Source organism: Zingiber officinale, chromosome 3B, assembly GCF_018446385.1.
Source record: "Zingiber officinale cultivar Zhangliang chromosome 3B, Zo_v1.1, whole genome shotgun sequence".
Taxonomy (NCBI): domain Eukaryota; kingdom Viridiplantae; phylum Streptophyta; class Magnoliopsida; order Zingiberales; family Zingiberaceae; genus Zingiber; species Zingiber officinale.
This window is the reverse complement of record NC_055991.1, coordinates 112,694,683-112,720,356: the sequence shown is the minus strand read 5'-3', so window position 1 is coordinate 112,720,356 and position 25,674 is coordinate 112,694,683. Positions and strand designations below refer to the sequence as shown.

General features: G+C 39.5%; 1 protein-coding gene across 1 annotated transcript; it reads right to left on the bottom strand.

Annotated features, from left to right (window-relative positions):
• Positions 1-1,913: 1,913 nt before the first annotated feature.
• LOC122055122 (CDPK-related kinase 3-like) lies at positions 1,914-24,831 on the bottom strand. The gene is made up of 8 exons (XM_042616508.1): positions 24,693-24,831; positions 24,354-24,395; positions 24,146-24,254; positions 23,909-23,987; positions 23,702-23,721; positions 22,439-22,546; positions 22,280-22,342; positions 1,914-2,102 (listed from the first exon to the last, which is right to left on the bottom strand). Exons 1-8 carry the CDS (start codon positions 24,821-24,823, stop codon positions 1,914-1,916), a joined length of 741 nt encoding a protein of 246 aa, XP_042472442.1. The 5' UTR covers positions 24,824-24,831.
• Between the last annotated feature and the right edge of the window lie 843 nt (positions 24,832-25,674).

Below are 25,674 nucleotides of genomic sequence, written 5' to 3'. Positions count from 1 at the left end.
TTTTGGGAGAGTCTTTGGACTTGATCCCTGGTGAACATGAACCTAATTCCTGGACATATGACGAAGCACTCCAAGATAAAGATGCAGCATCTTTGTAAAGAGCAATGAATACAGTATTAGAATATATGTATTCTAATAAAGTCTGGGAGCTTGTAGAACAACCAAATGGTGTAAAAGTCATTGGGTGTAAATAGGTCTATAATAGGAAAAGAGGGGTAGACAGGAAGATGGAAATTTTCAAAGCAAGGCTTGTTGAAAAAGGAAACTTTTTCGCTGGTAGCTGTGCTTAAGTCTATCGAGATTTTTTTATCTATATGGACTATGAAATTTGGTAAGTGGATGTCAAGACAGCTTTCCTTAATGGAAGTCTTGAAGAAAATATCCATATAAACACTACAACAAAAACCCTCATAGACATCGATTTTCCACCGCTGTCTATTACATTTTCGACCGATGTCTATGAAGGCGATGTAAAAGGTCTGCCATTTTAGACATCGGGTTAAAATCGATGTAGTATCACTTAATGACATCGATTTTCGAATCGGTTATTAACCGGTGTAGTATCATTTAACGACACTGTTTCATCAACGGTGTAAAACCGATGTAATTTATATGTTAATAACACCAGTTTTGGCAGCGGTATACGACCGATGTAATATTAGTTAATGACACCGGTTTTGCAGCGGTGGAAAACCGATATAATATCAGTATTTTTTAATAACACAAATTCGATTTTCGAAACAGTAAAAAACCGACAGTATTCAAGAAAATACACAAATATTCACAAATTACACAAATATTCTTCATTCAACAGTATCCATAAAATATACAAATATTCACAAATTACATAAATATTCTTCTTACAACAGTATCCATAAAATACACAAACATTCTTTTTACATCAAAAGCTAATAGATATTGTACACATCAAGGTAGAACATCGTGAGTCAAAAATCAAGCTGAGGCTATATTAAATTATGAGAATCAGAATCTGTTCAACTTGATATACTGCTCCATTCTTCTTGCGCATTTCATTTCCCTAATCTCACCACTTTTCACCTTCAAATGCCTAGTTTTCTGAGTTAAAACATCCACTGTTCTAATCTGTCAAACAAAAGTATCATTTGATCTACTTAACTACAGCAAAGAACAAAAACAGAAGAATTATACATACTGCAGAAGTCCTAGAATATTACCATCAGAAAAAATTGACATGGGACAATATACGCAATTTACATTCCATGCAAATGCATGTATTATCTAAAGTTTTCAAAAATCAAATACCTTTCCTACTTAAATGTAATCTAGCATGCATTCAACCCACTTGAACCGCACTTCATCAATTTCAATTCTAGAGTACTTGAGATTTGTAAACTGTAAAAACACATAAATAATATATTAGTAAACCAAGACAAAAAATCATAGTTGAAAAAAGCAGTAAGAGCACTAGGTAACAAGATGACTAATTGGAATGTTTAAAAAGAGAAACATTCATCAATTATCTCAACCACATCATATAGTGATAGATCTATCATTCCTGGGGACTTAATATAATCCAAATCAAAAATTTTAATCTAACTACATAAACAACAATTTTAATCTTTCAAATTCAATTCATTAGTAGTTGACCCAAATGACATAACTGTTTATCACTAAGAGTATATGGAAAGTAAATAAATTCACTTTTATCACTAAGAGTACATGGAAAGTAAATAAATTCCTCAGCAGCAATAAAGATGAGTAACATCAATTCATTTATATGATTTCCAATGATACAATAACATCAAAACAAGTTTTTATTTCAAGGAGAAAATAGCTAAAATGCTAACTAGTCAACATGAATTTCACTGGAATGTTAAATTGTTGAGTGACAATTCAAAAGGAAGATACAATCACTGGAATGTAAAGTATCACTAGGAGAGGATCGTTAGTACCTGAGCTAGCTCCTTAACGGTGATGGCTTGGTTCCCCTCCCACTCGAAGTGCTCAAAAGCCGTACTTGTCATTTGTTCCCACCCATCCAAGGCCTCGAGGTGATGGGGACTGATAGCAGCAGCACAGAATTCTTCAAAGTCTATCTTTCTGTACGAGAGTGGCTCTAACTAGAGATGATATTATTTACAAGCATGAGTTTTAGAATAGGTATACACCAGCAAATGAGAGATATTGTAGGTCCTTCGGAGGTTAAAAAAAAAGTTTTTAATATGAGAAGGTGAAGAAGTGTTTTCTTGTCATAAAAAAATTACTTTAAGCTTATATGAGTACTCAAATAGGTCAAAACTGCAGCATATAAATTCTATAGTAATGGTAATTGATCCTGTCTGAGAAGCTGGACAAGACGGAGATCCAGGAGAAAGAAACCCACCGCTGATAAAGAATAATGCCTGGAGAACGCTGATCTGAGAAACCCAAAGCGGATCCAAGAAGATGAAGCCCCCAAATATCCTCTCGAGGCAAGATACCAATGGCGATGAGGAGATCCAATCGAAGAACACCGGCTTCGGAACTCCCAAGGCTCCCTACGCACAAGAGACCAACCGACATTACCGTCAGTGACCTAAGACCGGGGTGGGAATCCCTGGCTAGGCCCTCCGATGCTCAAGTCAGTAATCTCTCTTGGTGCAGAAGAAGAAGAAGAAGAAGAAGAAGAAGGAAGAAGATGAACAGTAGTTGAGAAATTAGGGTTAGGAATATGTGCAATGATGTGAACTTACCTAGCCAACGGAGAGGATTCCCCTTTTTATACCACTTCATATAACCTCCGTAGGTGTGAAGTGGACCCCGGTTCGTTAGAGTTTGTTATGAGATGACGTAAGCTATGTACTTGTGATAAATGACTTTTAAGGAATCCTCTTTGTACCCCAGATGTACCTTTTTTATCGTCTAATACCTGTAAAATAGTCTGAAAACACATTTCCTGCCAAAAAAATATATAATACCTGTTATACAATCATATACTGCAACTATCTTCATTAATCATTTTATTGAAAAATACTACCTCTCTTCTGTATCACAAGTTCTCTTAAGGTATTTCTATCTTTCCTACTCGTGCCTCCTATATAACTTTGTTCCTTGTATTGATCGAGGCTGAGCTTAATTAAGTTTGATCAATTATTATGATTTCTCATGAGGCTTAGTGCCCGTTCATGCTACTTTTATGTTTATTATCCTAACTGGCACCAAATTATATCTTATCAAGTATGTAATTTTTATCAAGTATCTTATCAAGGTATTATTCAGCCTGACCGATGTTTGGCTCTCCTTTTTAAAGGTATGTCTCGATCGATATTGGCCTACCTCCTTTGAGATATATCTCGACCGATATTAGCCTACCTCCTTTGAGGTATATGCCGATCGATGTGGGTCTGCCTCCTTGGAGGCATATCCCGACCGTTATTGGCCTACCTCCTTTGAGATATGTCCCGGTCGATATTTGCCTACCTCCTTTGAGATATATGTTGATTGATAATGATCTAACCACTTGGAAGTATATCCCGACTGGTATTGGCCTACTTACTTGGAAGTATATCCCGGCCGATATCGGCCTATCTCCTTAGAGGTATATGCCGATCAATGTGGGTCTGCCTCCTTGGAGGCATATCCCGACCGTTATTGGCCTACCTCCTTTGAGATATGTCCCGACCGATATTAGCCTACCTCCTTTGAGGTATATGTTGATTGATAATGATCTAACCACTTGGAAGTATATCCCAACCGGTATTGGCCTACTTACTTGGAAGTATATCCCGGCCAATATCGGCTTACCTCCTTAGAGGTATATCTCGGTCGATAATGATATAATCACTTAGAAGTGTATCTCGGCCAGTATTGGCCTACTTACTTGGAAGTATATTCCGGCCGATATCGGCCTACCTCCTTAGAGGTATATGCCGATCAATGTGGGTTTGCTCCTTGGAGGCATATCCCGACCGTTATTGGCCTACCTCCTTTGAGATATGTCCTGGCCGATATTAGCCTACCTCCTTTGAGGTATATGTTGATCGATGTGGGTCTGCCTCCTTAGAGGCATATCTCGGCCGATATTGGTCTTCTTTCCTGAAAGTATGTCTCGATCGATATTGTCCTACCTCCTGTGAGGTATATCCCGGCCGATATTGACCTATTTTCTCCATTTGGTTATCTCCTTTCTCTCCCTTATCGGGGACCCATGAAACCTAACCCATATCACTAGCCTTCCCTTCAAGTCTAGTCGAAGGAGATGTAGATGACTGACTAGACACGAGTCTGATTTTGTCTCTTTCATACCCGTGACTCTACCACAGATATTGAAGTGACCACACAAATTTTGTGTACAACTATCTGGTGAATTTGAGTATAGTGATCCCATGAACCTCAGTACAGTGATTCCTTGGGTCCTTTGATCCTTTAAATAGGGTTACAACCTTCTCTTCGTTCACTACCCATCTTATTGTTGGTGCAACATCCCTCAGGTCAAGGTTGACTTGGTTGACCAAGCTGAGTCTTGGTTTGAGTTTAGATGTTTGACAATAAGAAATTGATTGAAGAAGAGTCAAGTAGGTCAAGGTTGACCGGATACTTGACTGGGAAGTCCTAACTGGGATGTTAGGCAGAAGGAAAGTCCTAGTGAGTGAAGCTAGGCAGATTGAAAACCCTAGTGAGTGAAGCTAGGTGAAAGTCCTGGTGAGTGAAGCCAGGTGAAAGCCCTAGTGAGTGAAGCTAGGCAGATGGAAAACCCTAGTGAGTGAAGCTAGGTGAAAGTCCTGGTGAGTGAAGCCAGGCAAGAGAAAATCCAGATGGATCAAGGACGATCGGACATCTGGTGTTGGGAAGTCCAAGTAGGTCAAAGGATTGACTGGATACTTGGCACGAGGAAATACAGATAGGTCAAAGGGATTGACCGGACATCTGGTGGAAGTCCAAGTAGGTCAAGGGAGTGACCAGATACTTGGCATGAATAGAAAAGTTCAAGTGGGTCAAAGGGATTGACCAGCCACTTGGTGGGAAGTTCTAGCAGGTCAAAGGAGTGACCAGATGCTAGGCATGATGTACCAACAGGTCAAGGTTGACCGGATGTTGGTTTGAGAGGCTTGGAACTTGGTTTTGGGCAAAAACCAAGTGTTGGATCGATCAGTGGATCGATCCAGGCCTTCTCTAGCGAACAGAGAGCCTCTGGATCGATCCGTGGATCGATCCAGATGTCCCAATCGATTAGTGAATCGATCGGGACGATGCTGCTTCGCGCGATAAGCGCTGGATCAATCCGTGGATCGATCCAGGCGTTACTCCAGAGCACAGAGGCGCTCTGGATCGATCCGTGGATCGATCCAAAGCCTCCCCGATCGATTGGGAACATTCGAATCGATCGGGATCCGACCGTTAGCGTCGATAAAGGCCGCAGGCGCACGATTCCTTCGGCATCTCTTCACCGATTCACTCCAGATCTCTCGCCAGCTCCTCCACAGCACTCAAAAAGCTCAGATCGCCAGTTCTTGAAGGATCTTGGAAGTTCTCCAAGTCAAGAGGCGGATCAAAGCCAAGAAGAGAAGCTAGGGTTAAGGTTTACACTCATTGTAAGCTTGTAAGCTTGTATTTCTTGTATCCTTTCCCTCTCTTCTTGTATTGAGTCTTGTAGGGCTTCTTCGCCCTTGGTAGTTACCATAAAGGAGAGTTTTATTAGTGGAGGGTGTGTGTGTTGGTGTGGATCCTTGGATTAGTCACCTCTTGTGAGGTGGATACCAAGTAAACCAACCGTGTTAGCGTTGTGTGATTGTTTGTGTATTTTCCGCTGCCATATCTTTGAAGAAACAAGCAACGCCGAGCACCTTGCGAATGCGACGAGCTATTCACCCCCCCCTCTAGCTACTTTTGGTCCTAACACTTATTTCTTTTCCTTCCTTGTTAACTTTCACTGCTAATAGTATGACCTTGGATCCCCCTCCTTGGGGGCGACTTTTGTTGGACAAGGCAAGATCTATATATGAGTTTATTCAAGTTTTTGCTTCGGCTAACTCTAGGGTTCAAGGAACTGTCTCCAGAGATGGAGTTTCTCAAAGTCTAGAATTTTCATCCAAAGGTGCCAATGTTCTGAAGGCTCAAGAAACTCCAAAGAGGTTTTCGTTACTCATGGAGGGCCAACTAAGTAGCCCATGGATGTTGCGAGAAGGGCACAACACATATTATCCTCGGGCTAAGCTTGGTTGCTCTAGTTGGAGAACTCCAGGGCTCGAGCAGGGGAGATGCTCTTTCAATTACTTTTCCATCATGGTCTGAATAGATCCATCCCCTTCCCCTTGTCCTTGAGTCTTTCTGCTTCATAATTTTTTCGTCCCAGGCGAAATACTGCCACTTATGCTCCTTGACAAGCTCGGACGAGCTTTCTCTGTGCTAGATAAAACGTTTCCACCTCTGCTCCATGGTAAGTTTGACTCCAGTGGGACTAAAATTTTCTAAGCGTCTCAAGGACTTATGTTTGTAATTTTTGTTATTTGTTTGAGGTTTAATGTTCTGAGGGGAAATGTAATGTTATGTACTTGACCAGATTTTTAAGTGTAAAAATAGTCTTTTGTATTAAACTAAGTGATTCTATTGAATTTTTGTGATTTATAAGAATAAATGTGATGTTATGCTCATTACCCCTTCGTATATCCTATGTGTCATTTATCATGGCCGAGGCTATCTTGACAGTTGGAATACTTCTATATTATAGCTAATGTTATACCAACCAATATTAGCTTATCTATTATAAACAAGACTGTCTTAGTCGATGTTATATTTATCTATTGCAACTAACATTATACCAACCAGTATTGTCTCATTGATCATAAACAATGTTATTTAAATTGATATTATACTTGTCTATCATAACCAAAGTTATGTCAGCCAATATAGAATTATTTTGATCAATGCTAATCTACATTTTATAAGGATATTAATTTAAAATCTATTATTCGCCTAAATCACTATCCTTAAATGTTTTTGTCCTTAGCCTGGGCTTAGTCAAATTCTGTCTTTCTCACTTTATTATATCTAGTTAACTACGTCTTCTTTCGAAACTTTCTGGTTGGTGATTGGCTTTTCTTCGGGTAAGAGAATGTTGGAAGTGTACAACGAGGTGTTACCAACCCCAGCATGATCCGATCTGTCACATCCAGTATAAATGTTTCTTTATGATTATATGACACATACTTTTTCTTACTACCACGTCACGTAAGCCTTTGCCTTTTTCCTGTGATCCTCAGCATCTGCTGAGATAAAAGCGTTTTAATCTGACGACGGTTGTGTGTTTTTCAAACCCTAAACCCTTTGTCTTCTTTTCAACTTTATCACTTCTTTTCTTTTCCTTATCGTTCTTTTCTCGCTGCAATCTTTGACCAAACCCCGTGCTCACCGTTTCTCGGCGATCTTCTTTCTTGTTTTCAGTAAGTAATCTGTTGTTTTGCTAGCCTCTACTCTTGTCCATGGCTGAGGAAGCAATTTCTCCTTGGTACGTTCACATGTCTTCTTCTTTTGATAAAAATGCTAGGCTAACCATCGGTCGTCAGTATGAAATTCCTCGGGAGTATGACATCATAATCCCAAAATCGGATAATCGTCCTCATCGTCCTCCTGCTAATTGCATGACTTTTTTCAAGGATCAGTTGATAGGAGGTTTAAGGTTTCTCATTCCTCCTTTCTTGATCGAAATAAGCCAGTATTTTGATATTCCTTTGCAATAATTTGCCCCCAACGCATTTCATTTTCTATGTGGTACTTACATGCTGTTTCGTTTGCTAGATATTCCTCCTACTCCTCAAAATTTCTTCATGTTCTCTTATCCCAAGTGCTCAGAACCTGGTGTTTTCTTTTTTCAGTCACGGACTAAAATGGTTCTTTTTGAAGATATGCCCTCGTCTCTCAAAGCTTGGAAATCCCATTTTTTCTTCATAAAGTTTTCCGGACCCATTCCTTGGTCTTATGCTTGGAAATCTTCCTTACCCTCTTTGCCCGATATTAGAGAGTTCCACCTCCATCCCTCTTTTCATATTTATTGTGAAAAGTTGTTAAATCGTCGACTTTCTATTCGCAAGTGGATGAGAGTCGATCTTCTATACCTGTTTGGCTTAAGCCCCGTCAAACCTGATACTCAAGTCCCTTTAGGTAACACCTTGTTTCTTTCTTCTTGCTTTCAACTAACTAAACTATTTTTCTTTTCTATGTAGTGGAGAGTTTTTATGACGCTTTGATTGATGAATAACTATGTCTGGAAGAGGATGCAATTCGTGCCAAAGAGGCCGAACTTCTGGCTGCTATTATTCCTCCCCCTTCAATCGAAGAGCCGGCTCCTTTAGCTGAGGTACCCAGCTCTTTGGGGGTTCTTGAAGCTCTTGAGGCTCCTGAAGGTCTTTCTGCAGAGATCCTTGCTATTTCTTTACCTGTTATTACTTCACCAGTGGCTGCTGCTGCCTCCTCATCTGCCCCTCTTCCCATCGTTGAACTCACGTCTTCTGGTAGCCCAAATAAATCAATAGCTGAACTTGCTACCGTCAAACGCCCGGGGCGCAAACTTACCAGGGTTCCTCCGTCCAAAAGGAGGCTTATCCTTCCAGCTAATGAACATGTTTCAGAAGGTTTTGTTCCTGCTGACCTTCCTTATGATGAACCTACATTGGCCGAACTCTACCCTTCTCTTAGTTTTCCTGCCTCACCTTTCTCTAATTCCAATGCTTCTGGCGATGTCTCTTTCACCTTTCCCCTATCTATTCCAACTTCTAGATCTTTACCTTCCTCACCTTCTTCTTATTTAGTCTTTGCTCCTCCCTCTATCCCTACTTCCTCCTTCTCTGCTGGTTCTTCTACTATTCCTGTCCTCCCCATATTGCTAGGAGGTTCCTTCGCCAGCGATTGGGATAAAGTTCGTCCCATTTTTGAAGAACTCAATACTCCTGAAGCAATTGATCGTTTCTCCCATAAGGAGAATTAGGTATGTTTACTAACGTCTACTCTCTATTTCTTAGCGGTTATCTCATGACCTTTTATTATATTTCTAGCAATGGATAGAAAACATGGGCTTATCTCGACTGATGCATAACTTCTACAACGAGAACAAGAAGCTAAAATCTGAGAATGATAAGCTGAGACAACAAGTTTCTGAGTTATCTTCTGCCGCATTTTCCGCTGCTACCAAGAAACAACTTGAAGCTCAGATTGAAAGTCTTCAAACATAATTCAAATCGGCTACAGATCTTAACCAAGAATTATCTTCCAAAATTGGCGAACTAAAGGTTGATTATGAAGCAGAGTTGGCTGAAAAACTCAAAGTCCTGCAGCTGAAGGAAGATGAAATAACTTCCTTGAACACCTCCCTTAATTCAGTTAAAACCGAGGTTTCTGTCAAAGAGAACGAACTAAAGACTTCTCAAACGGCTCTGGTGGTTTACAAGGCTAACGAAGATACTCGTTACAAGGAACGGGCCACCGTTATGATTGAATCTCCTGAATTCAATAGGCCGATTGTGAAGTCCATCTTATCGGCCTTTACCGCAGGAGCTAAAGGGGCGATTCAACAATTACGAGAGGAAAGCTACTTATCTCGCGATCCTCCTCCTAATTTCCTAAATCGTCATAAACTCATTGAGGACAGCCTCCTGATCTATACCCTCAGCTGACCTTAGTATGACTTAAATTCAAATCCTTGTAAAGGGGGACCAAAACTTTGTGATGACAATCTAACAAACTCATGTGAAGTTGATTATCCCTTTTTCATTGTTAGTTTTACTCTTCCTTATGATAGTCATCTGTCTTGTTTAAATATATTAAATGTGGCTTGGCTGGTCATCATAAAACCTCACCCAACAGACTATTATGTTTAGACTGTTTCATCATGACCGGATGGTATATATCAATGCTGACAAATACCGTCCGATACTTTATAGATCAATTATGTCCCGTCCGATTTAGCATAGTTTTATTGTAATATTCCTGATATCGGTCAATTCATTTTACTTGATTGATTTAGGCTTATATCTTTGTATGTCATCTTATATATAAGTCTTATATGGTTTTATCACAGTGTATGTTACTTAACTTATTGTGATAAGCTTTTGGTCGACACATTTGGGTGGTCTTTGTCTCGACCGATCTATTAGAACCGCCCGATTTATATCTATGGACCTCGTCCGGTAGCCTCTAACCGAGTCCTGTCTATTAACTAATACCTTGCGCCCAACTTTTGCCTTATTTTATTACACAAATAACCTGAACTTATAATCACTAGACTAATTTTTCTTTATATCCGTCAAGCTTTCTTAAGAATTGTTTCTAGGGAAACTTTACGCATTTTTTGAGGGAGATTACTTAACTTTATCTCTCTTTCTTGATTTTATCCTTTAATATTATCACCCGTTTATGGCGATTGGAATCCCGAGTACTTTTTCTTTTCTTGTTTTCTTCTGTTATCTCTGTTTGGGGGTTTTAGCACAGGGCCGAAAGAAAAACAAGGGTTTTACAAAGTTTTCTTCCGCTTCCCACATCTCTCTTCATCTTCCTTGATTCCTCTTCCTTCTACTGTCTCTCTATGGTAACTTCCCCTCCTGCATGGTTTCTCTCATGCGCTTCCGACCTTATAGATAAAGAAGAAGTGGATTTAAAGGCGACCTATGGTTTTCCTTTTTATATAGCTCGTCCCGCTCCTCAAGATAGTCCACATCTTCCTCCTTTAGGGTGTATATCTATCTTTCGAGATCAAGTCCTACAAGGTTTTCGATTTCCTCTCCACTCTTTTTCTGTGATGTTAGTCTCTATTTTAATATTCCCCTCAATCAGTTTGTTCCTCAATCATTTTCTATCCTTATGGGTTTTGTCGGGGTATCTAAACTGTTAGATTCTCCCTTGTCTCCTCATCTTTTTCATCACTTCTTTGTTCATCGTCGAGTAGATGTTGGTGTTTTCAAATTCCAATCTCGTCCCAAGGCCATTTTGTTCAACCGAATTCCTCCTCATGGGGAATGGTATCACAAATTTTTCTATATGCGTCTCCCTTCTCCTCTTCCATTTCCCATTCAATGGATATATGACCTACCTCCGCTTCCTAGCACCCATAATCTTCTTAATGATCCCTCTGTTGCTTTTGCCTTACCTAAACTGAGAGGAGCAAAATTCAGCTTACCGCATCTAATTGTGGAGGGTTTGATGTTTCCTTTCGGGATAAGCAATATTGACACCCATTTGGATGGATATTTTAGTATGTATAAACATTTCATCCCATATTTACTGATTAGTATATCTCTTTTATAATGGTGTTTAATTCCTGTGTTTCAGCTGATGTTCTTCTTCCATCCTTTATGTACAAGAATCTTGCTATGACTAAGTCCTTTGTCAATAATCTTGGAGAAGAATGGTTGCGAACTCGCCGAGCTAATCCTAATTCCTCCACCCTGGGTTTGCTGTCTGAAGAAGAACAACGGGCAGAGGCTGTCGCGACCATGGAAGAGGAAGAAGAAGAGCCTTTTGTTGCCTTAGTCAAAAAGCTAAAGCTTACTGAGGATGCCCCCTTTAGCGATTTCTTTGGTACTTTTGTGCAAGCTCCTCTTGTCCCGGCACCCATTTCTCTTGAGAGAGGTAAGACACCAATAACTCCTACCCACATTATCTCTAATCCTTCTCTTAGGATGATGAGACCTGGTCTACTCATCCCCACTTCTTATTTTATTATTTCAGCTCCTTCTGCTTCTGCTTCTACTTCTGAGATGGCCATTATCCCTTCTGTGTCTTTTGCACCTCTTACATTGGCCTTGCCTCCTTTGGCTTCCAGGCCTCGGGCAAAACGGACACCTTGCCGGAGATCTTCTCCAAGTGCCAGTCCCTCAGCTATTCGTGTTTCCATACCTGAATCAGCCTCTCCTGCATTGCCACCTTCTATTCCATCTAATTCTTCTTCTGCTTCTTTTGTTTCTACTATTTCTTTTCCTTCCATTGCATCTTCTTCTTCTCTACCTCCTTCTTCCTCCATTCCCCAACCTTTATTTAAACAGGCTATGGGTCTTCCCTCTCAATTGGGACAATCCTTTGATCCACCTAGCTATGGTTCTTTGCAACTACAAGGCCTATTGGCCAAATCTTGGCTACAAGGCCAAGAACAACTAAGAGGCCTTAGTCTTCCACATCGAGCCGACCGTCATAGTCGTCAGGCAGTAGCTGTAAGTATTTCTGGTTATATGTTATCAACTTCGTATTCTTATCTTTAACTATATCATCATTTTTTTTTGTTTAGTTCCTTGCCTCAAGTCTGTATATCGACCAGCTACTTATGGCTAAGGACCAGGAGAATAATAAGTTAAAAACTCAACTAGAGACATTGAAGGCTACTTTACCTTCTCCTAATAACCACCTGGCTCAGTTGCAAGAGAAAGTGACTCTGCAAGATCAACAATTAGGGGCATTGAGACAGGAATTAGAGGAGTCACAGTAATTACTGAAAGACAAAGAGCTTGCAAGGAGAACTTTGGAATTACAGGTGGATCGACTACATTCTGGTCTCCGACTGGAGATTGCTTTAAAGGAGAAAGCTCTCTTAGATGCTTCTCATAAAAGTCTTATTTTAGAGAAAGTAGAGAAGCTTCATAATGCCTGTCTTTCTGACCAAGCTCAAGATCTAGCTTCTCATGATTTCACTATCCTACAGGAACAAGAGCAAAGGAAAGCTCAAGATGTTGAGTTGTCACTGCTTCAGAAGGAATTGGAACAGCTTAAATCAGAAAAGGATGGTTTAAAAGATCAAAACACAAAACTGCAAGATGATTTTCAAAGCTATAAGGAGCAAGAGAAGAGTCGATGGGAAGAGTGGCATCTGACTTATTTAAAGTCTTCGGCGTTTGCCCAAGAATTTGTCCGTAGGATAGTGGGTGCTTTAAATCATTCTGTATCGGGAGTTCTTCGATAGTTAAAAGAGGGTGGTTATCTACCCAAGGAACCTCCCCCTTCTTTCATAGTTATCGCAAGCTTAACGAGGAACTACCCGCAGATTTAAAAGGTCCTTTTAATTAATCATGTCTATGTATCTAAAAAAAATTATCCATAAAAGACTTGTAATGGAAAAACTGATAATGAAAAGAAGTGTAACCAAAACTTGGTAATTAAGTGATTACGATGTATAGGAAATTTTTGATACTTACCTGTTTTTCTATTGTGCTGGTTTGATAATGCCTCTTTTGAAATGCTTCCGAGCATTAAGTATAAATTTTATTCGAGAATTCCTTACTCATCTCTTGAAGTTAAACCTCGTCTTGATGAATCCTTCTGCAGATAATATCTAGTATGCTCCATATTTCCAAAAGAATGAATGATCCTGAGTGATTTTAGATAAGGAATTGTATAAAACTCTTGAGTTCTGAGCTGAGTATAATACTCCAGGCTAGTTTTAAATAAAGATTTCCATATGAATGGACCTCCAGATAGAAAATGTGCCATATGCATAGAATTCCCCTTGAACCCTGGCTTCTGATCCAGTGTAAAATGTCAACCGATTTTGTGAATAAATCCATATAACTTTGTATTTATCATGCCAATATAATCTCGGTTGATTAGGCTTTGAAGTCTTTGATTCTTCCCACGAAGACCCGTCCGAGTTACTTCATGAGATTTCCCGATCTACTATGTTATGTGATGGTTTAAAGTCTCCGGTTCCTCCCATGAAGACCCCTCCGAGTTACTTCATGAGATTTCTCGATCAACTATGTTCTGTGATGGTTTAAAGTCTCCGGTTCCTCCCATGAAGACCCCTCCGAGTTACTTCATGAGATTTCTCGATCGACTATGTTCTGTGATGGTTTAAAGTCTCCGGTTCTTCCCATGAAGATCCGTCCGAGTTACTTCATGAGATTTCCCGATCGACTATGTTCTGTGATGGTTTAAAGTCTCCGGTTCATCCCATGAAAACCCGTCCGAGTTACTTCATGAGATTTCCCGATCGACTATGTTCTGTGATAGTTTAAAGTCTCCGGTTCTTCCCATGAAGACCCGTCCGAGTTACTTCATGAGATTTCCCGATTGACTATGTTCTGTGATGGTTTAAAGATCCGGTTCTTCCCATGAAGACCCGTCCGAGTTACTTCATGAGATTTCCCGATCGACTATGTTCTGTGATGGTTTAAAGTCTCCGGTTCTTCCCATGAAGACCCGTCCGAGTTACTTCATGAGATTTCTCGATCGACTATGTTCTGTGATGGTTTAAAGTCTCTGGTACTTCCCATGAAGACCCGTCTGAGTTACTTCATGAGATTTCCCGATCGACTATGTTCTGTGATGGTTTAAAGTCTCCGGTTCTTCCCATGAAGACCCGTCCGAGTTACTTCATGAGATTTCCCGATCGACTATGTTCTGTGATGGTTTAAAGTCTCCGATTCTTCCCATGAAGACCCGTCCGAGTTACTTCATGAGATTTCCCGATCGACTATGTTCTGTGATGGTTTAAAGTCTCCGATTCTTCCCATGATGACCGTCCGAGTTACTTCATGAGATTTCCTAATCGACTATATTATTATACCAATTTATGATGTTTGTACTGACCTTTTTCTGGATTTTTCTTAGGGGAGTTGAATAGATCTTTAAGATTTCCACTTTTGATTGCTCGAAAAGAGATTATAAAAGTTCTGCCAATACTTATCAATCTGTATGCATCACATTTATTTTTGTGGCGATATTTGCTTTGTATTGCATTTATTGAAAGAAATGTAATACATGAACTGTAAGGATACCTGTCTTCTTTTCATCGGGAACTTACTTCAGATAATTATGATTTGTTTCTTCTGACATATTCTTAAGTAACATGGTCTTGTTAAGTCCGGTAAGGTTGTAAATGATTGGCACTCCAGGGACGTTCCAGAATTCTTCCTTCAGTATCTTGGAGATAATATGTGCCTGATGCGAGCTTTTCCACCACTTTGTAGGGTCCTCCCCATTGTGGTGCCAACTTACTGACATCCCCGACAGGTTTGATACACTTCCATACTAAATCTCCTACTTGAAAAAATCTGGGGATGACCCTTTGGTTGTAATTTTGTCTCATTCGTTGTCGGTATGATACTAGACGAGCAGCAGCTTTATCTCTAATTTCCTCTATCAAATCCAGCTCCATTAGTCGTCGACCCTCATTGTCTGCATCATATAATTGTCTTCTATCAGATTCTATTCCCACCTCAATGGGAATTATTGCTTCTCCCCCATAGACTAATTGAAAGGGCGTGATTCCTATAGCTTCTCGAGGTGTAGTACGATATGCCCAAAGAACACTGAGTAATTCATCTACCCAGCTACCTCCGACATGATCCAATTTAGTTTTTAACCCCCTTATAATTTCTCTATTAGTTACTTCCGCTTGACCATTACTTTGCGGATAAGCCACAGAGGTAAAGGCTTGAGTAATACCATAACTTTTGCACCAAGCTAAAATTCTATCTCCTTGAAATTGCCTTCCATTATCAAAGACTAATTTATATGCCAAATCTGCATATGATATTTTTCCACAGAAATTTAATAACTGCATCATCAGTAATCCGGGCAAGTGGTTCTGCTTCTACCCATTTGGAAAAATAATCCACTGCTACCAATAAAAACCTTCTTTGTGTAGCCGCCATAGGAAATAGGCCTACTATGTCCATGCCCCATTGATCGAAGGGACATGAGACTATAGAGGTTTTCAACAACTGTGTGGGATGATGCGAAATATTTTGATGTTTTTGGCAAGACATACAAGTTCTTATGCGAAATAAAAACCTTCTTTGTGTAGCCGCCATAGGAAATAGGCCTACTATGTCCATGCCCCATTGATCGAAGGGACATGAGACTATAGAGGTTTTCAACAACTGTGTGGGATGATGCGAAATATTTTGATGTTTTTATGCGAAATAAAAACCTTCTTTGTGTAGCCGCCATAGGAAATAGGCCTACTATGTCCATGCCCCATTGATCGAAGGGACATGAGACTATAGAGGTTTTCAACAACTGTGTGGGATGATGCGAAATATTTTGATGTTTTTGGCAAGACATACAAGTTCTTACCAACTTGTTGGCATCTTCGTGCAAAGTAGGCCAGAAATACCTTGCTAATAAGATTTTACGGGCCAAGGATCTCCCTCCTATATGACTACCACATGAACCTTGATGCACTTCCTGTAGAATAAATTGTATATCTTCCGTGCCGATACACTTGAGCAAAGGTCTAGAAAAAGCTCTTTTATATAATTGTTCTCCTACCATAGTGTACTAAGCAGCTCTCTTCTTAAATACCCTTGCTTGTTGTGTATTACTCGGAAGAGTACCTTGTTGTAGATACAATATGATTTGAGCTCTCCAGTCACCTTGAATTTCTGCGTCAGCTTGTCTTTCGATACAAGATATTATCAGAGTTTGTTCTACTGGCCGATCTAGACTCCATGGCACTATAGCGGAGGCCAACTTGGCCAATTCATCTGCTACCTGATTCTCAGCTCGAGAAATTTTTTGTATATTTACTTCTTGAAACTGGGACTTCAACTTATCGAATGCCTCAGCATATAGCTTGAGCCTATCATTATTAATTTCAAAATTACCGGATAGTTGTTGGGCTGTTAATTGAGAATCAGAATAAATGAGTACTCGATCTGCCCCTATATGTCGAGCGGCTTGCAATCCAGCTATCAAAGTTTCATATCCTGCTTCATTGTTAGTAACTCTGTAATTTAATCTGATAGAGAGTTGAAGTCTGTCTTCTCTTGGAGATATAAGAAGAATACCAATTCCGCTGTCCTGTCTAGTTGAGGAGCCATCTACATAACCTTTCCAGATGCTTTCTTCCTCAGGGCCTTGAACTTCTATAATGAAATCTGCTAGACCTTGTGCCTTGATGGCTGAGCGGGGTTGATATTGTATGTCATATTCACCAAGTTCAGTGGTCCATTTGATCAGCCGACCTAATGCCTCTGGGTTGAGTAACACCCGTCCGAGAGTGCTGTTGGTTAATACAATAATTTCATGTGCTAAGAAATATGGGCGCAACCTCCGAGCGGTCAATACTAGTGCATAAGCCAATTTCTCTAGTGTAGTATATCTACACTCAACTCCTTTTAATAAATGGCTAGAAAAATATACAGGTTGTTGTTCTTTTCCTTCTTGTCTGACTAATACAGAGCCTACGATATTTTCATTAGCTGACAAATAGACCCAAAGAGTTTCTCCTACTATAGGCTTAGCTAACACAGGGAGAGTAGACAAATAATCTTTTAACTCTGGGAAAGCCTTATCACATTCCTCATTCCACTGAAATTTATTGGCCTTTCTGAGTATTTTGAAGAAATGGAAGCTATGATCGGCCGACTTGGAAATGAACCTAGACAAGGCTGTAATCCGGCCGGTCAGTCTTTGAGCTTCTCTCATGTTGCGTGGCGGCTCCATGTTCTGGAGTGCCTTGACTTTGCTCGGATTGACTTCTATTCCCCGTTCGGACACCATATATCCCAGGAATTTTCCCCCTTTCGCTCCGAATAAACATTTGTTCGGATTTAACTTGAGCTCATATTGTCTTAATGTCTTGCAGGTCTCCTCTACATCCCTGCACAGATCAACAGCTTGAAGAGATTTAATTAAGATATCATCAACATATACTTCCATATTTCTTCCTATCTGCTTCTGGAAAACCTTATTCATAAGCCTTTGATAAGTTGCTCCTATATTTTTTAATCCAAAGGGCATAACATTATAACAATAAGTACCTTAAGATGTTATGAAGCTGACCTTTTCTTGATCTTCTTTAGCTAAGGGAACCTGATGATAGCCTTGATAAGCGTCTAGCATAGAAATATACTCACATCCAGCAGTGGAGTCTACCAGTTGATCGATCCTGGGTAATGAATAATAATCTTTTGGGCAAGCCTTGTTGAGATCTCGGAAATCAATGCACACTCGCCATTTGTTTCCTGGCTTAGAAACTAACACTGCATTAGCTAACCAGCTAGGAAATTGTACTTCCCTGATGTAACCAGCCTCCATGAGTTTAGTTATCTCTTCTTTGATAATTTGGTTCTGTTCCGCACTAAAATTCCTCTTTCTTTGCATGATCGGGCGGGCATCTGGGAAGACATGTAAGGAATGCTCCATGACTGTAGGAGAAACGCCCGAGACTTCTTTAGGCGTCCAGGCAAATACATCATTATTCTTCTTTAGGCATTGTATCAATTCGGCTTTCAGAATGGGATCAAGGTCAGCCGCAATATACGTAGTAGCTTCAGGCCGATAGGTCTGGATCTGAACTTCTTCCTTTTCTTCATAAACCAGAACAGGCTGCTTCTCCTGAATGGCATTAACTTCCATTCTTTGAATCTTTCGGGCAGTGTTAGCTTCAGCCCGAACTATCTCCACATAACATTTTCGGGCTGTCTTCTGATCACCTCGCACCTCCCCAACTTGGTCATCAACGGGAAATTTAATTTTTTTTGACAAAAAGTAGAAACGACTGCCCTAAACTCGTTCAAGGCAGGTCGACCCAGTATCACATTATAAGAGGATGGGGTGAATACCACCATGAAATAAGATCTCCTTGTTCTCATCAGAGGCTCCTCTCCTAGAGATATGGCCAACTTTATTTCTCCCAACGGTTTCACTTCATTGCCCGTGAATCCATATAGGGGAGTGACCATCTGTTGAAATTCACTCGGGTCAATCTGTAGTTAATCGAAAGCCTTCTTAAATATAATATTGACAGAACTGCCCGTGTCTATGAAGGTACGAGAAATAGCGTAGTTGGCTATCACTGCTTTAATGATCAGGGCATCATCATGGGGTATTTCTACTCCCTCGAGATCTCTAGGTCCAAAACTTATTTCGGGACCGGCTGCTCGCTCCATGCTGCACCCTACAGCATGAATTTCTAGTCTTCGGGCATGTGCTTTCCTAGCCCTATTAGAATCCCCATCAGTGGGTCCGCCTACAATCATATTAATATTGGCCCGAACTGCATTACTCCTGTTTTCTTCTTGTCGAGTTGTCATGGCTTCAGAAGGAGCTTTTTCTGATACTTGACTTGTACCGGCCGGGGTGGGCAATGCATCCTGCCGAGGCTCGACCGGACGATATTCCAACTTGAGTGGACTTTGCTGTCTAGGGTACTGCTGCCGATAATAATTTTTCCTTTGATAACGCTCCCTATTAGCTCGTTTATTTCTTAAAACAAAACAGTCTTCAGTATGATGACTGCTAGTTTTATGATAAGTGCACCATCTCCTTGGTACCTCTGGCTGTATCTCCACATGTTGTAAAGCCTGTGGATGATATTCTGGTTGACGGTGAGGTGGATGAGTTGCTCTAGGCCCTCTTGGTGGAGGAACAGGGACTGGAGCTTTCTCCTTAACCTGGATAGGAGAAGAGGTAACACCTTCCTTCCTTCAGGCAACTTGAGCTTCTTCCACATTAATAAATTCGGTAGCACGCTCAATTAAGGAATCAAAATTAACAGGAGGATTTCTCACTAAATCTTTAAAGAAATCATTATCATTTAAACCCTGAGAGAAAGCACTTACTAATATTTCAGTGGTAGCATTAGGTACATCAATAGCTACTTGATTGAACCTTTTGATGTAAGCTCGGATGGACTCTTTGGATGCTTGCTTAATTGAAAATAGACTCCAAGGAGTCTTATGATACCTCTTGTTGCTGGAAAAATAGTGTAGAAAAACTTTCTTGAAGTCTTTGAATTTTTAAATAGACTTCTCTGGTAGTCTTTTAAACTAGCGTTGTGCGGCTCCTCCGAGGGTAGTAAGAAACATTCGACATTTCACCCCATCAGAAAATTGTTGTAATAATGCTACGTTCTCAATTTCAATAGATGATCTTCTGGATCTGTTGTTCCAGTGTACTCGCCAATTTGAAGATTTTGATACCGCTTAGGAAGCGGATCATCTAATACACTCTGAGAGAATGGAGAGATGACTTTTTCTGGCGAGCTATCACTAGTTATCATTTTGATCTTACGCTTTTCTCTATCAGGTGCTTCGCCAGAGGATTCCTGAAACACGGGCCTTCGACCCCCCTGCTCCATGGGAGTGCGAAGAAAGACTCATGGACGTCTTATCGGAGAAACGACAACTGGGGGAAAATACGCATGTTCCTCCTCTTCCAGCTCTTTTCCCTTCCGATGCTCAGTAGTTGAAATCGCTGGATTATGAGCTGTTGGTAGAGTAGCCCCAGTGTGAGCCTGAAGTTGTTGTTATTGTTGTTGTGAAGCTTTCTGTATGTGAGAATTGATGAGGAAATCCAGATCCTCATGACTAATAGTGAGTAGGTTTGATTTTCCGGCCTCTTCCATCTTATAGTCTCAGATTCAGGTGAAATTTCCCATAGACGGTGCCAAATTTGATCCTGTCTGAGAAGCTGGACAAGACGGAGATCCAGGAGAAAGAAACCCACCGCTGATGAAGAATAATGCCTAGAGAACGACGATCCGAGAAACCCAAAGCGGATCCAAGAAGATGAAGCCCCCAAATATCCTCTCGAGGCAAGATACCAATGGCGATGAGGAGATCCAATCGAAGAACACCAGCTTCGGAACTCCCAAGGCTCCCTGCGCACAAGAGACCAACTGACACTACCGTCAGTGACCTAAGACCGGGGTGGGAATCCCTGGCTTGGCCCTCCGACGCTCAAGTCAGTAATCTCTCTTGGTGCAGAAGAAGAAGAAGAAGAAGAAGGAAGAAGATGAACAGTAGTTGAGAAATTAGGGTTAGGAATATGCGCAATGATGTGAACTTACCTAGCCAACGGAGAGGATTCCCCTTTTTATACCACTTCATATAACTTCCGTAGTCATGAAGTGGACCCCGGTTCGTTAGAGTTTGTTATGAGATGACGTAAGCTGTGTACTTGTGATAAATGACTTTTAAGGAATCTTCTTTGTACACCAGATGTACCTTATTTATCGTCTAATACCTGTAAAATAGTCTGAAAACACATTTCCCGCCAAAAATATATATAATACCTGTTATACAATCATATACTACAACTATCTTCATTAATCATTTTATTGAAAAATACTACCTCTCTTCTGTATCACAAGTTCTCTTAAGGTATTTCTATCTTTCCTACTCGTGCCTCCTATATAACTTTGTTCCTTGTATTGATCGAGGCTGAGCTTAATTAAGTTTGATCAATTATTATGGCTTCTCATGAGGCTTAGTGCCCGTTCATGCTACTTTTATGTTTATTATCGTAACTGGCACCAGATTATATCTTATTAAGTATGTAATTTTTATCAAGTATCTTATCAAGGTATTATTCAGCCTGACCGATGTTTGGCTCTCCTTTTTAAAGGTATGTCTCGATCGATATTGGCCTACCTCCTTTGAGATATATCTCGACCGATATTAGCCTACCTCCTTTGAGGTATATGCCGATCGATGTGGGCCTGCCTCCTTGGAGACATATCCCGGCCGTTATTGGCCTACCTCCTTTGAGATATGTCCCGACCGATATTAGCCTACCTCCTTTGAGGTATATGTTGATTGATAATGATCTAACCACTTGGAAGTATATCCCGACCGGTATTTGCCTACTTACTTGGAAGTATATCCCGGTCGATATCGGCCTACCTCTTTAGAGGTATATGCCGATCAATGTGGGTCTGCATCCTTGGAGGCATATCCCGACCATTATTGGCCTACTTCCTTTGAGATATGTCCCGACCAATATTATCCTACCTCCTTTGAGGTATATGTTGATTGATAATGATCTAACCACTTGGAAGTATATCCTGACCGGTATTGGCCTACTTACTTGGAAGTATATCCCGGCCGATATCGGCTTACCTCCTTAGAGGTATATCTCGGTCGATAATGATCTAATCACTTGGAAGTGTATCCCGGCCAGTATTGGCCTACTTACTTGGAAGTATATCCCGGCCGATATCGGCCTACCTCCTTAGACGTATATGCCGATCAATGTGGGTCTACCTCCTTGGAGGCATATCCCGACCGTTATTGGCCTACCTCCTTTGAGATATGTCCCGGCCGATATTAGCCTACCTCCTTTGAGGTATATGTTGATCGATGTGAGTCTGCCTTCTTAGAGGCATATCCCGGCTGATATTGGTCTTCTTTCCTGAAAGTATGTCTCGATCGATATTGGCCTACCTCTTGTGAGGTATATCCCGGCCGATATTGACCTATCTTCTCCATTTGGTTATCTCCTTTCTCTCCCTTATCGGGGACCCATGAAACCTAACCCATATCAGTAATGGTGGAGGCATACAAAAGAAACTTGGCAACTGCAAAAAAAATGGCAGCAGGAATGGATGCCTCGCCACATTTAAGATATCAATAACCTTACTCTCCTTCATTGCCTCGGTTGCATTTTGCAATAGGACCTACACAAGGATAGACATAGAAGTAAATGACAGAGGAAAGTATGCAACTGAACAATCACATTTTGGATATTCGCAAACAAATTCGACTAGACTGACCATTCGAAAGTTGTCAAATGATATGTGACCTTCTCCGTTTGGTGCTAGCAGCTTAAACTGTGATCTTAGATAAAACAGCTGATCCTCTGTTAGGGCTTTGGATAGCGCCTTAAAAGTGCGATGCAATAAAAAAATATTAAACAAGTAAGATAGAGTATACAACCATTGTATAAGTTCTGCATGTTGCTGTAAGACAGACTTCGAGGTTTTGATGAATTGAATATGATGGGTGCAAAATTGTTTGCCCGGGAACCGCTATTTGTATGTTTGTTGTACTACTACCTTAAGATATGATAAGAATAGGTTCAGCAAATCAGCAATCAAATTTTAAATGATTTTTTTTTTTTTTAAATTATTAGGTTGGAGAAAGCCTCAAGTAGTAAAGACCAACACAGCTTAATCATGATAATGATTTATCAAGAATACCAAGTCTACAAGATTTGAAATATAAGCACACATTTACCGGGTTTGTAGAGTAGTAGCTCTAAGATATCCATATTGGGTTTGCCTTCTAAGTCATCTATTGCTATATCAATTTTTGAACCTTTAATTGTTAGTTTAAAGGCACCATACATTGTAGATCTCTTAACGTTCAAGACACAGATCTAACACTTGCCTGCATTATTCATTGAGTTGAAATTTTGCCTTCTAATTTGTTAAATACTTCTATCTTGTTTTCATCTTAAACCTGGTATTTAATCCTTCCCCATTCTACATTAGAATTGCTTAAGTTTGTTGTGGAAATTCCATCTCATGCACTAACCCATATCAACTGAGGATATTTGGGTTATCAATGTATGGATAATTGAGAGCAATTATCAGGTCGAAATAGTTTCTTAGTAACAGTGGATGCTATAAGTTGTCACAAAACAATTTGACATATGATTCAAGAATGATGTGAACAAATAAGTAACTACTGTATAAAATTCTACAAATCCAAAGCCAACTAAAGAATAATTGAAAAGACCTGCTAGAAAAATCTGAAACAATTTCAATTGGCATCTTGAGGTGATCACACTCAAAAATGTCTTCCAAGTAGCCAAGTTAAATATGAGTGCCACGTGATGTTGACAATTATTAGTTTGTAACCCTTCCCACTTTTCTCTTTCCAATCTAATATTACTTATATCCTACTCAAGATTATTATTACTTCTCATCATTTGCTGCTGTACTTTAATTGATAGATTTATGTTAATGCAACAATTCTTACATGATGCTTTCATAAAAAATAAAATTTGAAAAAAGAGGACTCTATTCCATTACATCAAAAATCTGTAAACTACCTAAAATATAATGCAGAAAATGATAGGTTGAATGACGCATTCAAAAACTTTAGTGGCAAAGGAAACTCACAACAAATGGTACCAGAGAAAACAACAAAAGGAACCCATAACAAAATAGGATAACATTTTCATGTTTAACATCACCAAAAAAGCAATCAACTAGACCATGCCAATAAACAATGCTCACCTAGTTTAACAAAATCGAAAAGGCCAAAATCAATCAACTTCATCTGAGCATTTTCATCTCTGGTGGTGAAAAGAAAATTCTATTGTTAAATACAAGGAAGAAATATTAACAGCGCTGAAAAATATATGTTGAAAAAGAAATGAACAGCAGAATACCCTAAGTTGCTCCTGTAAAATAAGAGATCTAAAGTAATATCATGTCTGCATAAATTGAATCAAAGTTCTCTATGATACAAACCTCTGGCTTTAAATCACGATGCAGAACACCTTGAAGATGACAAAAGGTGATTACACTCAGTATTTGAATAACTATAGCTTTTGCATCCTCCTCTGAGTACCTTCCACCTCTTGAGAACACAAGGGAAAAAAGCAATCAAAAGTTATTAATTTTCAAATTCAAATAATCAAATAGATATAAATTATGGCCAATAAAATCACTTTTTTACCTGGATAAAATTCTTTCTAATAATTCTCCACCTTCACATAATCTGGGAAAGAGAAAAACATATTGTTGAGTTCCAAATTAACAGAAGTACTACATAATTTTTTTTTAAAAAAATTGTTGTCGATCATCTTAGAAGTGTTCATTTTAAAATTTGTATGGAAAAGTATTATCATATTTCCTTAGTGCAGGATACAAAGTGGAAAGCAAAGAGGCATATTAGTAGGATACTACATGCAAAAAGTTTTGGATATATCAACTCTATCTTGTGACATGGAACAAATATCATATGTAGAAACACTGTTACTCATTGTTAAGCTAACTAGAGTTAATTAAGACATAATCCATGACTACGTAGACGTTAAGTGCATCCTCACATGCATCATAAAATTTGACAAGATTATTATGGTTGGACAAGGCTTTGAGGATTTTGACCTCTCTACGAACGTCTTCAATTGATATTGGTGTTGTCATCTGTAAAAACAAGAAAGAACCTGTGAAGTTTCAAAACACCCATTACAATGTTAAAATGCAGTGCCCATGAAATCATGTTTACATAAAAAGTCAAATTTACAGTCACCCTAACATCAAGATCAAATGCACCTAAACCTTAGTTCATAGACAGCCCATCAAACTACAGGAAGTCATTACAAGGTATGAATGGCTAAGTTGTCAATTAGTGAATAAGGAATCATGTTCCAGAATTGAAGGTTCACTGAATGAAGTAAAAAAGCTATATAAAAAGTCCATCAAAGTATATACCAGCCAACATGATAAGAATAACAACCAAATGTGCTCAATTCAACAAACATAAATTGAATGTTTAGTCTTTTCTTAGTTTGTTTCTGAGAAACACATGCAAACTATGATAAAGATTTAGAAAGTGCCTCTCATGAAATTCATTCTGAAAAACTAGGGTGCTTGTTCCATGCAAATATAAATGCTAGCTCATCTTAGCATTCATATCAGTGGGAAAAACTCGTATCAGATGTAGTGAATGGAATATAATGTCTATCATTGATAATACATTATGTTCTCTGCAGTTTCTCCAGCTACTGGTATGCTAGCCTTATACAATATAGGACTCTTCAATGAAGTAATTTACAAAGAAGTGAAAAATTGCGCCCAACTCCAACCATCAGATGCTTAAATTAGAGTCTGAAACTGCAACTTTGAAGAACACAAGACAAAAAATGTTATATATTTCTGTGTGAGCTAATAATTGAGACACAGTTTATTTATATGTTGGAGAGAAGTTACCCGCTAGACTTTTATTCGTACTAGTGTAAGGAACTAGTTTGAAATTAACTATAATTTATGAAAAC